The sequence below is a fragment of the Ochotona curzoniae genome, unplaced genomic scaffold (genome assembly GCF_017591425.1).
Source record: "Ochotona curzoniae isolate NIBS_2020 unplaced genomic scaffold, NIBS_Ocur_1.0 contig_2754, whole genome shotgun sequence".
In the NCBI taxonomy this organism is placed as follows: Eukaryota; Metazoa; Chordata; class Mammalia; order Lagomorpha; family Ochotonidae; genus Ochotona; species Ochotona curzoniae.
The window spans coordinates 29,567,374-29,582,601 of NW_024465582.1; the positions used below are offsets into that span (position 1 = coordinate 29,567,374).

The 15,228-nt window shown below is 42.5% G+C and overlaps 1 protein-coding gene across 4 annotated transcripts in view; it reads right to left on the reverse strand.

The window, feature by feature from the left end:
- Positions 1 to 15,228, reverse strand: part of ELOVL7 (ELOVL fatty acid elongase 7) — a 78,956-nt gene that overhangs the window by 17,868 nt on the left and 45,860 nt on the right. For 2 of the 4 annotated variants that reach the window (XM_040977579.1, XM_040977580.1), the window contains exon 2: positions 9,988 to 10,087. In XM_040977579.1, the coding sequence (XP_040833513.1) occupies positions 9,988 to 10,051 (64 nt within the window). In that variant the 5' untranslated portion in view covers positions 10,052 to 10,087. Of the gene's footprint in view, positions 1 to 5,594; positions 5,620 to 9,987; positions 10,088 to 15,228 lie in introns of those variants that run through there. The other 2 variants (XM_040977581.1, XM_040977582.1) reach the window with 2 other exon arrangements.

The window sequence follows — 15,228 nt, forward strand, 5'->3', positions numbered from 1 at the left end:
CTGGTGGATGCAGCTGCCTGGTTAGCTTCTCCCTCAGCCCCATCTCTCACGCTAATCTATGGATGTTCCAGCCTAGCCCAGCCCAGACCTGCACCGGTTCAGGGAAGAGAAAAAACTGAGGCATTTGTCCTGCCTGCCTTCCTCAACCCTTCAGAGACACACATGGGCATCCATTCCTCTCAACTTTGTAATCAATCTTACTATTTTAATTTAATTTTAAAAACTAAAAATAAACTAATAACGATGTGGTCAATTCTCAACAATCCTGCAAATTCGACCTCTGACTCAACATTTCCTTATTATACGTCTACAACCAATGATTTGCTTGGGCTCAATATCAGTGCTGGGGAACTTGTATTTGACAGTCGGTTATGCGTGGTGTTCAGGGTAACAATGCTTCACTCTGCATTTACTCCTCCATCTCTAAATCAACAATAACATGGGTCCCAGGATATTCAGGAGTCTAGAATATGAATAAGAAAGTCACATAAACAAACAGGGTGGATAGGAAAAGTGACTACTTAAACACGCAGGAGACAAAATATTTAAAGTCTCTTTATGAAAGTGAAGGGGAGACGACTGTACTGCTGGTTTTTCTTAGTGTTTCATATACTGTATGTAGCATTCTCCAAACCTCTTTTTTTTTTTTTTTTTTACAATACCATTTGCTAAATCTTATGGAATGAAGATATTGTGGAGCACAGTTTGGAGAATATAACCACTCACTAAAAAATTTATAAATTAAACCATTAAAGATGAAATACTGATGAGTAGGAAATCTTAAAATATCATTAAGAAAAATATAAAAGTGTGTAATTAGTTAAGCAGAAGAAATAAAAGCTAGGTGGAAGAACTAAATCCAGCTTACTAAAGAATTTTTAAAATTTATTTGAGAGGCGGCGGGGGTAGGCAGAGAGGCAGAGAGACAGAGAGAGAGAGAGAACACTATCATATAATAGCTCATTTCCCAAATGTCTGGAATGGTCAGAGTTGAAACCAAAATCAAAACTGAGAGCCAAGAACTCAATCCAATATTTTCATGTTGCTGCCAGGACCCGGATCAACCATCACTGCTTCCTTCTGGGGTTCGCATTAGCAAGCAGTTACAGCTAGGCATCAAACACAGGCTCTCCACCATGAGCTGGGATGTCTTAACCACCGTGGCTCATGTGCCAGACCAAACATCCACCACCATTCATTCCTAAGCTTTAACTTAGATAATCACACTATCACTTAGACTAGGAACACATGACAACAACTAAGACTGGTCAAGGAGACATGGTGCATGGTTTAGTATAGCATACATTTAGAATGCCTATAAAACGCCCCACATGGCGACTTCCAAGGGAGCTGGATATGTGGATAAAGAATAAGGAAATACAGCTCTCCTAGAGACATAGGTTTGGGAGTCCTTCTGATCCAAAGAGGTAGGTTTGGGGGTCCTCATCACAGAACAACGAATACTTTTTTTTTTTAAACAAAGTGATACTGGCTTAGGAAAAGCAGGGTGGAGTGTGGGCTGATGTCACAGGTTGGAGGCTCTGATAGGGTGAAGCCTAGTGGAGCTGTGACAGCAAGGTCTCAAGGAGACCCTGGGAAGGCAAAGTGACCAGCAGCGTGTAATGCACCCCTAGGAAAGTGTGCAAATCAATGAGCAGCCTCAAAGAGCAGCAAAGTGGGCAGAGACCAACTGAGCCACAGGGTCTGCAAGCATCCTTCAAGATTTCAAAGGACATTTTAGACAAGCTGGGGGAGCCCAGAGAGCTCTGTCACAGGAGTGGAGCCCCTCACCAGGGCAATGCCAAATAGAAACATGGCATCAGTACAGCCACAAACAGCCCACCAAGACAAGGCCCGGTGCAGCTGCAGATTTCACTCTGTGGGTACTGTCACATACACTGTGACCAGCCAAGTCACAAAGTCACAGGGCAGGGATGCTCCAACCCTTGGAAGCCCCTAACCTTGTCACAGGATACCTTGGGAGCCACACCTGGAACTCTTGCATTTACTGCTGTGCTTTGTTGGGTTTTGGTCCCACTTTGGTCTGATGAATTCTTTCTACTCCTCTGCCACTATCTTTTCAGGTGAAAATGTATCTCCTATACTTGTTGCAATTCCGGAAGTGTTTACTTTGAAGTTTCACAGGTCACAGGTTCACAGGCAGTGCTACCTTTGCATCTAGGTAAAACCTCACCCTTTGTAGACATATGTGGACTAGACATGACGTGAGGATGGAAGGATTGTGTGCTGTGTATGAAAACAGCAAGCACTTCAAGGACCTAGATGTGCGATGTTTGAATATAATTTTACTCCCAAACTCATACAAACATTTAAGTCCTAAAGTCATAAACAGATGTCACTAAGACAGTGTAAATAATCTAATCACAGCATGCAGATTCTATGGGACTGAACTGGGTCATTAGAGTGGGACCAAAGGATAGAATGAGAGCAGATCCAACTTTGATGGTTTGCTTCTATGGTGGGTGACAAAATAAGTGCACATAATAAACCCTGACACCCTGTCCAGATTCTATTACTAATAAAATAAGGGTAAATGAACCCACTACCAAAAGAAGATTCTAGAAGCACATTAACACCAGCACCTTTGCATGGCAACTTCAGAGTAGCATTTGTTCTTTATGAACAAATATCAAATGTTTCTATTATTAACAGTCATCAAACATATAGTTAAAAAAACAAATTATTTTTAAATTCAGGAGAAAGAATTCTTGAACGAGAGATCTATTTTATTCACTGACTCAGCAAGGGAGAAGAGTTGAATGACGTCATCTTTCTATTGTCCCTCTGGGAGCAGAAGCAAAGCAAGCAAGACAGGGAGAGTGGGCTGGGCTAAGTTAGGAAGTAGAAGAAAATAATTTTCAAATAAATCATTTTCCTGTAATTCAACAGCTTTAGCACACATCTTTACATCCTGTGCATGACTTTCAAGTTACATAGACAAAACTTCTTACGAGAAAACGGAGTTAAATTAAATGTTGTTTCAAAGAGTAAAACAAAACAGCGAGGTTTAAAGATCTTATTTTGACAGACCTCTGGAGTCAGATGGTCTGCATTTTCATCCAGCCTTCGCTGGCTGGTTACATAGCCCTGGACTTCACCTCTCTGGGTTCAGTTGTACCCCGTCTATGAACTGAGTACTCCACAGAAAACCGCACACGACATGCAAGAAGCCCTGACAATGCTGCTGTTACCACGTCACACCTCAGTTCCCTCGCCCTGCTAATTCCCTCTGGAACAGTTAAAAGTCCAACGGCAAGAAATGACACTGGTCAACTCAATCAGAATCTTAGGCACCCGTATTCACACAAAGAAACAAACAAGAAATCGCTTCCACCTAAACACAGGCAAAGAACCTGAAGAGACATTTCTCAAAACAGTGGTGAAGAGATAAGTGACCACTGGCCAACATCACTAATGACCAAGAAATTCACATTAAAACCACAATGAAGTATTGCCTCACACACATCAAGACATTGAGCAAGAAGGCTGCAGGTGACAAGCGCTGATGAGGGTGTGGTGAAGAAAAGCCTCGTACACTTCCATAATGTAATGTAATTTAATGTAAATTGGTTGTGACAAGCCACCACGTGCATGGCCAGCATCCTATAAGGGGGCTAGCTTGACTTCCGGCTGTTCCAATTCTGATCCAATTCACTGCTGCTATTGTGCCTGGAAAAGCAGCAGAAAATGGCCCAAGAGCTTGGCCCCTGCCACCTACACGAGAAACCTGGATGGAGTTCCAGTCTCCTGGCTTCATCCTGGCCCAGCTGCAGCCATTGTTACTATCTGGAGAGTGAACGAGCACATGGAGGACCTCTCTCTCTCCTTCTTCCTATTCTAAATAAAATCTGGAAGGAAAGGAAGAAGGAAGGAATAAAGAAAAGGAGGAAAGCTGTGGAGTCCCAGAAAAGCTAAAACTACATTTAACGGTCTACAGCCAAAGGAAACAAAATCACGGTGCTGAAGTATGTGCATTCTCATGTTAACTGAACACCTCTACCAAGAGCCAAACTACAGAAGCAACATGCTCATCAACAGACAAATGCGTGCAGAAAAGATGACATATCTGTTATCCAGCCCTAGAGAAAAGAAGGAAATCTGGTCATTTGTAGGCAACTTAGGATGACCCTGAAGACATTACGCTAAATATAATAAGCCAGGAACAGAAATGAATACTACATACTCCACTTAGATGTAAAATACAGCAGCAGAGGACAAGGCAGTTACTGAAGGCTGAGGCATGCCTGGGTGAGGGAAGGATGCGTAGATCAAGGCCACAGGACTCCAGTTAGAAGGAATATACTTTTGATGGTTTATTGCATAGCATGGTAACATTATAACAGTGCATCATCTATTCCAGAATTAATGGTTGTCAGCACAAACAATAATAAATATTTGATCTGTTAATAGGCTGGATTCAAGCATTCTACATGGTAAATAGACAGTAACACATCACTTTGGAGCCACAGATACATACAATGATAATTTGCCAATGCTCAGTAATTTTTGCTTTACAAGGCTGCCAGGTGAGTGCTATGAATGGTCACGGTTAAGATGCAGGCTTTTGGCAGGTGACCGAGTTCCATTTGGGGCTGTTCTCAGGGCTGTGGCAATCCCCTCTGGCTGCTTCCCGACAGTCCTGTATTCCACTTCCCTGCTTCCCTCTCATCCACTCTGCTGAACCTTCTTCCATACAACTGATCCATTCTCTTTCTTTGTTGTTGTTTAATGATTTACTTTATTTATTAGGCAAAGTCACAGAGAGAGTTAAATCTTCCAGCCTCTCCAAATGACTGAAATGATCAATGCTGGGCTAGACAGAAGCTGGGAGCCAGGAGCTTCTTTTGGGTGTCCCACATGGATTGATGCAGGGCCCCACAATCTTGGGCCACGCTCTGCTGCTTTCCTAGGCACACTGGCAGGGAACTGAATGGAAAGTGGAATAGCCAGAACTCAAATCAGTACCCAAAGAAGATATTGGTGACACAGATGGTGGCTTTACCCACTACACCACTGTAAAGCTCTATTTAGATGATTCCCTTGATCGCATTAGCTCTCCTTATTGTGTAAATAAAACCCAAGGTCTTTGGCATGATGATCACAACTCTGGCATGGCTGGCTAGCTCTTCTTGCCTTCTCTCAGCACCATTATTTTTGTCTAAACAGGAAGGTCACTGCCACATGATGTAGTGGGTTTCTCTCCACGGGAGGCCTCGAAATGAGATGCAGAAACCAACTTGATCTGGGAAGTTAAACATGGAACTGCTCCATGACACTTACAGTCAATTCTGGCTCCGTCAATTACATCAGGCTAAGGGTCAAGCGCTCTTTGCTTTCCCCAGGCACAAAAAGCTCATAAGGAAGAGAGTGTTCCTTATACCTTCCATTTGGCATCAGAGTTTGTTTAAGTGCCACACGCAGAGCCAAGATTCAAGTGGAAGGCAAGAAGACAGGCGACCTGAGCGTCTGTAACCCAGTGATCTCTGATAGCTTAATAATTTTCTCCCGAGAATAAGAGAGAGAGAGAGAGGGGGGAAGGGAGAGAAAGCATAGTAAGGTATAATGCTGCATACATAGAATATTAATGAGATGTTCCATCAACTACTTGTAAGAGAATGCTCCTTTAAGTAGATGTACCAGCTCAAAGAGTACACACTTTAAAACCCTCAGCACCAATAAAATGAAGGCGCTGCAAGGAAAAAGAAACACGTACCTCCAGTACTTTTGAAAGTACTAAAGGTTCAGAGACGTAGCAGTTTTATTCATATTCCATCTCCTAAAAATATAACACATTTGACACATCCTTACCACTACCCAAATAGAAGAAAAGCTGCTTTGCAAGCCTGAAAAACTTTTTTCTTTTCTCCTACTACAGTACTATTTAAAAACCTAGCATTTTTTTAATGATTTTTAAAATTTTTATTGGAAAGGCAGATACACAGAGAGGAGGAGAGACAGAGAGGACGATCTTACGTTGGATGATTCACTCCCCTAGCGGCCGCAATGGCCAAAGCTACACCAATCTGAAGCCATGAGCCACGAGCCTCTTCCGGGTCTCCCACAGGAGTGCAGGGTCCCAAGGCTTTGGACCATCCTTAACTGCTTTCCCAGGCCACAAGCAGGAAGCTGGATGGGAAGCAGGGCTGCCGGGATTAGAACCGGCATCCATATGGGATTCCGGTGCGTGCAAGGCAAGTACTTTAGCTGCTAGTCTACCGCTCCAGGCCCCAAACCTAGCATTTCATATTTAAGAATCATTTTAAATCCTTTTAGAGCTTAAGTATTAATTAAGCCATTTTTAAATTCTTCACTGTGGAAATTTCCACATGAGGCCATTGCATGTGGCCATCACTTCTTCAGCAATCAGAAAACCAATGAATAGCAGTAAGTTTCCCCAAGGCCAGGATTGGGGTCAAAGCCAAGAACACACTTGAAATTCTTGGCCCTCAATCAATCATGGGTTCAGACTTTCTCAGGGTAAGCAAAGTACCAGTGCACTAAGATGGGGAGAAACAATTCCCACTGCCTCTTACAGATCAATATTCCACCAAGCTGAAGGGCGCAGGGGCGTGCAAACCTTCTCCCGTTACTCTTCTAAGGTCTCATATAGACATAACTTGCCACATCAAACATTTCAGTCCTGCTAAAACATGACAGGGAAAAAATGTGGTGTGAAGGAAAAAAAAATTCTAAGTTGCAGGCCATGTTAAAAAGTATTGTTAAGGCTAAACCGTTCTCATCTGTAGCAACCACTGTTATCGGTGATGGGAAATCGTACACTAACAGAGCACGCTGCACACATCAGCTGGTAACTATGGCGGGTGGTAAACTCCCCTCTCCTTCCCTAACAAAAGCAGCAGGCTGACACAGGATGCAAAACTTCTTCTAGAACTTCTTAGCTGTTTTAAAGTAGTGCCAGATCTTAAACCTAGTTGCCTAGTTCCATGTCTCCATGCCTTCACTCTTCTCCCAAGAGCTCAAATTAATGTAACTTTGGCTCCGTGGCCTTCTCTGTCTTCTCCCAGCTTCTCTCTTCTCATCCTCCCTGCAAAGCTGTGTCTCCTCACTTCCTCTCTTTAACCACCTCCAGGACTTTGTCATCTATGCCTCACACTGGGCAATCTAAGTATACCTAAGAATAAGTCAAGAGTTGCTTCACAGAGAAAAATGGAAGTAGAATTCTGAAGTGGGTCATATTAAGACATCATATGTACAATTGTATACAATGCCTCTGCATCTATTTGGTTCTTGGGTTCCTGCATTTGGCATCATGAACAGCAAGGTCTGGACTGTACAGATGTTGTCCCTCCAGGCAGCACTAGTCAAACTCCACTCAAGCCTACTTGGTCCAGGCTTTTCTTTGCTTTGGAAAGCCATGAAATAATGGAATTTCAATTAAACACTGAATTCTACAAGTAACATCCAAATCTTCAGAGAAGGCTGGCATCTAAAAAAAGTGTATGTTCTCTATAATGTTTCTCTCTAGGAAATAAAAAGACCATGTGGCATAGTCATTCTCCATCCTCCTCAACCAGAGTGAAACTTCTGTATTTATGACATACTGAAGTCTCAGCAATCTTTGGGGGCAAAACCACAGAGACCTTCCTAAGTGAAATAGAATTCAATAATCTATTGATAAGGATGTTGATTATAAAACAGTATGTCTTCGCTGAAATAAGTGTAAATTGAAATGTAATTTCAATTGTGACAGGTGACACGAGGTGGCATTTTATCATCCTGAATTTGGTAGACATGTGCTTTCTGGTTAATGGGTAAGAACCCATCTAAAGTGGAGATGGCGGGGCCAGTGCTATTGTGTAGTGGGTTAAGGCATTGCAAGTAATACTGGCATCCCATATTCGAGTCCAGTGCTTTACTTCCAATCCAGCTCCCTGATAATGAGGCAGTGCAAAAGAGCCCAAGTACTTGGGCCTCTGCCACCCATGTGGCAGACCAGGATGGTCTGCCTGGCACTTGCCTTTATCCTGGCCCATCTCTGACTGTTGTGATCATTTGGGAATGAACCAGCATTTGGAAGATTGTTTCTCTCTCTCTCTCTCTCTCTCTCTCTCTCTCTCTCTCTCTCTTCCTTAATCCCTCCCCCTTTTCTCTCTTTAACTGTTGCTTTGCACTTCTAATAATCAAACTTTTGCTAAAATGCAGAGTAGTGATGGTTATAAGGATGTGTAAATCAACAATGCCCAAGCCTCAGTGTGAAACACCAGAATCCTAACCTCAATCAGAAGACAAAGGTTCTAGTCTTTTCTGCCTTCGACCCTGGAACTGTAATACCTCCAGGTGTTAGTTTTCTTCAACCCTAAAATTAGGTAATGGGGGCTGGCACTGTGGTGCACCTGGTAAAGCCTCCATCCTACATGGGTGCCGATTTGAGTTCCTGGTGCTCCACTTCCTGTTCAGCACCCAGCTAATGTGCCTGTGAAAGCAGTGGTAAATGGCCCAAATGCCAGGCCCATGAACTCACATGGTAGGTCCAGAAGAAGCTCCAGATTCCTGGTTCTGGTCTAGCCCAGGTCCAGCCGTTGTGATCATTTAGGGAATAAATTAGTACACAAAAGCCTCATCTCTCACTTTCTTTTCCTCTCTATTTAGTGAGAGTAACTCTGACTGTCACTAAATAAATGAATCCTTTTTTGAAAAGGAGGCAATAACTTTCATGGCACTTAAAATTCATCTCAGCTTTGATTCTTTGTGCTTCAAAAACTTTAACCTTCTTCCTCCTTTCAAGCTTTAAAAGTAATTATAAAATAAATGAATACTGATATGTTTTTAAAAATATAAACATAGAAAAGCTAGTTATACCTCCACATAATCTTATTACCCAGAAATAGCTGTTTCCTTATGAAGGAAACAGACATGGTACAACATGGTGTTTTAAAGCACCCTTAAGGGTCGGTGTTGGGCACTGTGGATGAGTTGCCCCTTGGAACACCTGCACCCCAGATTGGAGTGCCCAGTTGAGCCCCAGCTATTTCACTTCTGGCCAAGCTTTCTGGAAATGCACACCCTGGGAGGCAACCGGAGATGGCTTGAGTACTTAGATCCCTGCTACCCAAAACAGAGATCCAGGTGGGGGTCTAGGCTTGTGGGCTTCAGTCGGGCCCAGCCCTGGTTGCTGCAGGAATCTGCAGGATGAACAAGCTCAAGGAAGATCTGTGTCTAAAGTGAACGCAAACACACAAGCGCGCAAATAACTTTTTACAACTTGCCTTCATTTAACCTATTTGCCATTTTCTCTTATAGCATTAAATGCTCTTGTGCAATATCCATTTAACAATGGCAGCAGTTTCGGATTCACTCAGGGGCATCCCACAAACGCTGTCTGCTATTTCTGATACAGCACTGAGCACTGTGGCAATTCCATGAGGGTGACAGGGCCGCCACCGGCAGTAACAGGCAGAGTCGCTGCTATCTGAAATGCTCAGGTTGTGTTTTAGATTCCAGAGTCATTTGGAAACACCAGCATATCTTACTGGTTGTACAATCCTAATCCAAAAAAAAAGAAAAATCTGCAATCCAAAATGTTCAGAAATCTGAAATTTTTTTTGGAGCACCAACAAAATGCACAAGAGGCTTCAGATGTTACATTCTGGATTTCAGCTATTTCCTGACTTGGATTATTCCACCTGTCTTTGCTATTTTCCTCCAGAGCCAAAAATACCATGTCTCCAAAATCACTTTGCCGGCTACTAGGATGGAGTGTGCCATCCTGCACTTACCTTCACTGCCTAGTTAGGCTATTTCTACTATGCTAACACATTTCAATGAAGATCTGTGCAACTTTCCTCATCTTCATACATCAAGGAGATGAAACCTTGACAGCTTCTCCTCCTTAGTCATCAGGGATGTTACCCTGTAAAGTCTTTCAATATATGGAATTATACTAAATACTGAAATTTGACATAAAAAAGGAAGGCTGAACCTCAACGAGGAAACCTGGTTACTCACCTGCATCTTTGATCCAGTTATCATAAAGACGCACCGTCCTTGATGTAAGATCGCTGAAGGCCATTTTCCACACGATGTACCAGCCCTTTTAACGATTCCTCTATAAAACAAAGGCAGGAGTGAGTTTATGATCTACAAATGCAAATAAGCCAAGCTTTTAGTATACAATATTTAAAATGCTAAAAAATTTAATAGGAGTAACTGGCAAAACAACAAACTTGCACTGAGGAGAAATGCATTAGCTGGCCATATGAAACCCTGATGCAAATGTTTCAGATTTTCCATCCTAAAGACATTGCTCAGTTCCCTGAAAAAAAAAATATTGGCATTCTGTGTACAAGACCTACAGGTAGGAATGCTCTTCAGAATGTTCTTGAACGTGTCTTCCTTCCTCCAAGAGAACACAAATGAGGAAGAGATCACAGCTCCCACGTCAACACCAAAGTGAAGACCTGGGAAAAGTTGAAAAGATATGCCAACTTCCAAAGATGGGACATGATCAGGTTAAGTGAGGTCTTGTGTGTGAAGGGATTTGATTTATCTGGAATAGGGCAGAAGAAAGGAGAGAGAAATGTGTACGTGCAATCAAAAGTTGCTTAGTTTATCTGGATAGATGGCCGAAGATAATTAGGGGGAAAAAATCTAAGAAAACTAGTGAGGAGGAGCTGGCTTTATTACATATTGAGGAAGTCTTCAACAATTAAGACAGTGTGTCACTGACATAGGAGATATGGTCATGCAATACAACAGAACCTCTAAAATAAATTAAATGCATTTAGGAACGGAGCACTATATTTTGGCAACTCTGACATATATACTCTTCCCACATTTTAACATCTTTGAAATCAGAGTCTACCTTACAAATGGATGATGTCATAAATTACTGCTATATTTGATTCAAAGGCCTAAGGTGAAAAGATGAATAAGTTGCTTGTGTCTGGCAAGGACGCAGAGAATGGTGAGCGGAATGTACACTAGTAAAGTCACTATGGAACACTGCACGACAGTTCCTTTATAAACTAGACATAGAGCTGTCATATGATCCAACAATCCCACATCTAGGTGCATATCCCTGAGACATGAAAGGAATCATTGTACCAAAGGCCGGAATACTGTGTTTATAACAACACTATTCACAATAGCCAAGACAAGGAATCAACCAAGTTGTCCAGCATCAGATGAACAGGTAAAGAAAATGCAGCACATACACACAATGGCATATGATTCAGCTGCAAAAAGAATCAAATCCTGTCATTCGTAGCAAAATAGATGGAACTGAAGGGCCTGTTCAGCACAATAAGCCAAAGCAAGGTAACATCTTCCTGTTCCCCCTCACATGTGAAAGCTAAAAAAAACTCACTCAAAACACAGAATAGTGATGCCGGGAGGCTGGGACAGGTAGCAGAGGGAAGAACATCTGGGTACAAGTCACCAATCAGAGCTGGACGGAAGGAAGAAGTTCCCAGAGCTACAGCATGGTGGGGTGACTGTGGTTTACAATAATCTAGTATATATTCTAAGAACAAATGGAAGAAAGGAACTGCAAGTCTCCAGTCATAAAGTAGTGTCAAAGAATGGCAAACATGGATGACTCTGACTGCATATTTCACATCCCAACTTTGTTATATGTACACATTGTGTTATGTATGGAAATGGTACGATATAGTTGATATACACACAATTATTACTAGTTTAAATTTTTATTATTTAATTTTTAAAAAGGATCATAGAAGACAAGTACATTATTCATGTAATGCAAAGAAAGTTGAAACAAGAAAAGGCTACAGAGATGGATGATGGCAAATATTGCACTTAATGTAAGGCTTTATTCTAAAAATGATTAACATGGTAAACTTTACATTATGTATATCTAACCACAACATTTAAAAATACTCTAGTTCAGGAAAATCCATATTTTTTTCTACTTCTTTTCTAAGTCATTTTATTCATTTAAATAAAACAAATATATCTACATTACACAAGGTATAAAATGAATAATAAATATGGTAAAGGTAGCACCTACAGTCAGTAGGCACTGAGTTATCAAAAGTTATTTAATAAATTATGTGTTAAAACTGAGTTACCCGACAGGGCCCAGGTTGTCTGGCCCGAGTCCTCAGCCCACCTGTGCAGTGGGTGCTGGGTCCATGAACCCCAGGGGTGGGTGGAGGACTGGCAGGGTCCAGGTCACCTGGCCTCGGTCACTGAGCCCACCTGTGCAGTGGGTGCTGGGTCCATGAACCCCAGGGGTGGGTGGAGGACTGGCAGGGTCCAGGTCACCTGGCCTCGGTCACTGAGCCCACCTGTGAAGTGGATGCCAGTTCCATGAGCCCCAGGGGGTCAAGGGTCCAGTGGGTCCCAGGTTGTCTGGCCTGGACCATTCAGTCTGCCTGATAGGTGGGTGGTGTATTCGTGAGCCCCAGAGGTGGGGGAGTCCGGGAGGGCCCAGGTCACATGGCCTGGGTCCTTGGGTCCACCTGTGAGAACTGGTCCTCCTCTGTGGAGAGAGGAGCCGCGCCTCAAAAATGGCGCTTGTTGATCTTGCTTCATGGCACAAAGGTGGTAAACAGGTTTCAGAAAGTTACTGAGGATTGGGCCAAGCACGCAGGGAAGCTATGTGACCTAAGTCATGATTGGTGTGCTTACCGCATGAAGTGAGGAGCTGTGTATGGATTGGTTTGTGTAATGTAAAAAGGTCTGGGTAAAAAATAGTTCAATGAGGAGATTCCCCCAGGTGCATGGCTATTGCTTCAAGGCTATGTCGTAGCTGCGATCACTAGGGCTAGGCTGTAGCTGCTTTCACTTTGCTGCAATAAATCTTACAACTATTGTAACTGCTTTTGTTTTGCTGCTACGCTTGAAGTCTTAAGCAATAAACTTTTCAAAAAGTCTTTACCATATTGGGGTCTTGCATGTGGGACGAGGGACCCCGATACTCCTCAATGCAAATGATGGCAGTGGGCCGCAGGCCCTGATGCACATGGAGGATATGGCAGCCCATTGAGGTCTGCAGAGGACATCTGTTACCATAGCAGAGGAAAACAGAACAAATTGGGCAACTACCCCAGCCAAGCAATGACAGCAAATATCTGGGCAAATGGAAACTCTAAGGTTGACTATGTCAGCCAATGTACATTGAAAGGGTTTCCTCAACCACGGATTGGCAAGATCAGCAGCATTTCAGAACCATAGCAACCATCCGGGCAGAACCCTCAGGGCATGCACCACATTGCAACCCTGACTTGATATTGGGTGCTCATTCCCCATCCCTGGGTACTGGAGTGGTTGGGAGGCTGGGTATGGCTGCTCCTATTACTGTCCCCATCCCGCCAGAAACTGGAAGAATAGAAAACTTGCAAACAATGACCACACCCACTTTTCCATAACTCTGGATCCTTCCCACTCTGATCAACTATGGAAAATCATCTAAAAAAAAACAAATCAAAAACAAACAAACAAAAAAATGAATTGCTGGGCCCAGTGCGATAGTTCAATTGGCTAACTTCTTGCTGAGAGTGCTGAGATCCCATACGGGTATCACTTTATGTCCCAGCTGCTCTACTTCCCATCCAGCTCCCTGCTTGTGGCCTGGGAAAGCAGTGGAGGATGGCCCAAAGTCTTGGGCCTCTGCACTCACATGGGAGCCCCAGAAGAAACTCCAGATTTCAGATCAGATCAGCTCTGACCTCTACGGCCATTTGGGGAGTGAACCAGAAAATGGAAGACCCTTCTCTCTATTGCTTCTCTCTGTAAATCTAACTTTCTAATAAAAATAAATAAATCTTTTTTATTGTTTTATGATACAGTTTAATAGATGCTGTGGTCATTCTCCCCCTCCCCAAGTTCCCTCCCCTCACCTCTGTTATCCCCTCCAGTCTTACAATGGGTGTCTTTTGTGGATTTTTATGAGTCTGCCTTGCTGCCACTAAGGTGTCTCCCAACAATGTAGGAGATTATCAGTCATTTCGTTTTGAGTCCACTCTTATAGTGTATGCATGAGGACTTACTTCTCCCTGTTTCCACCTATGAACACATTAGTTTCCACTAAATTTCCATAATGCATCCCCTTGAATAGAGTCCACCACGGGGAGGAAAAAAATAGTGAGCCTTCATCCACATGAAGTTAATGAACATATAACAAACATATCATTGTGAAGCTAGGGTAGTGAAGAGTGTCTAGCATATTCATGTAGGAATAAATGCCAGTGTGTGTCCCAAGGCACTAAGGAAGGTACAATGAGGACTAAATCTTCACTACTTATGGATAGTAGCAATAACAGTGATAAAGGACATTAACAATCTGAGGTGATTACAAGCAAATAGTCTCTTATGGCTGACTGATTAGTGGACTACATCACAAGGTCTTATTACAAAAGGTACAAATAATTAGGAAGTACAATAAGGTAGAATTCACAGGTAAAATCCTTAGGTTTGACATCATATTATTTTATATTAGAGCAAACATATGATTATCTAACCTTAGTGGGAGGAATCACAATCCCAGACCTTCGGACATATTATAGGGTGGTAGTTGTCAAAACAGCCTGGTACTGGCACAGAAACGGAGAGGAAGACCAATGGAGTAGAATAGAAACACCAGAAAGGAACCCACACACACACAACCATCTAATCTTTGACAAGAAAACAGAAAACAACCCAGGGAATGCTGTTGGGACAACTGGTTAATAGGCTGTAGAAATAAGAAGCAAGACCCACACCTTTCACCATACACAAATCTACATGGATAAAAGATCTAAATCTACACCCAGAAACCATCAAACTCTTGAAAGAAAAAGTTGGAAATATTCTGCAAGATGCAGGTAAAGGCACTGACTTCTAAAAAAAACCATCAAATGCAAAGGAAGTCAAGACCAAAATAAACAAGTAGGACTATATTAAGCAAAGAAACTTCTGCACCGCAAAGGAAAAGATCAACAAAGTAAAAAAGCACCCCACAGAATGGGAGATCTTTGCACAGGAGAGAAGGGGCTAATCTCCAGAATATACAAAGAACTCCACAACAACCATAATATCAAAACAAACCAACCAGTGAAGAAATGGGAAAGGGAAATGGGCACATACTTTTCAAAGGAACAAATCCAAATGGCTAACAGGAACATGAAAAATGCTCAAACTTTCTGGCAACAAGGGAAATTCAAATAAAAACACTGAGGTTCCACTTAAGGCCAGTAAGCATGGCCCACACACAGAAAACTACCAACAAAACCTGCTGGTGAGGTT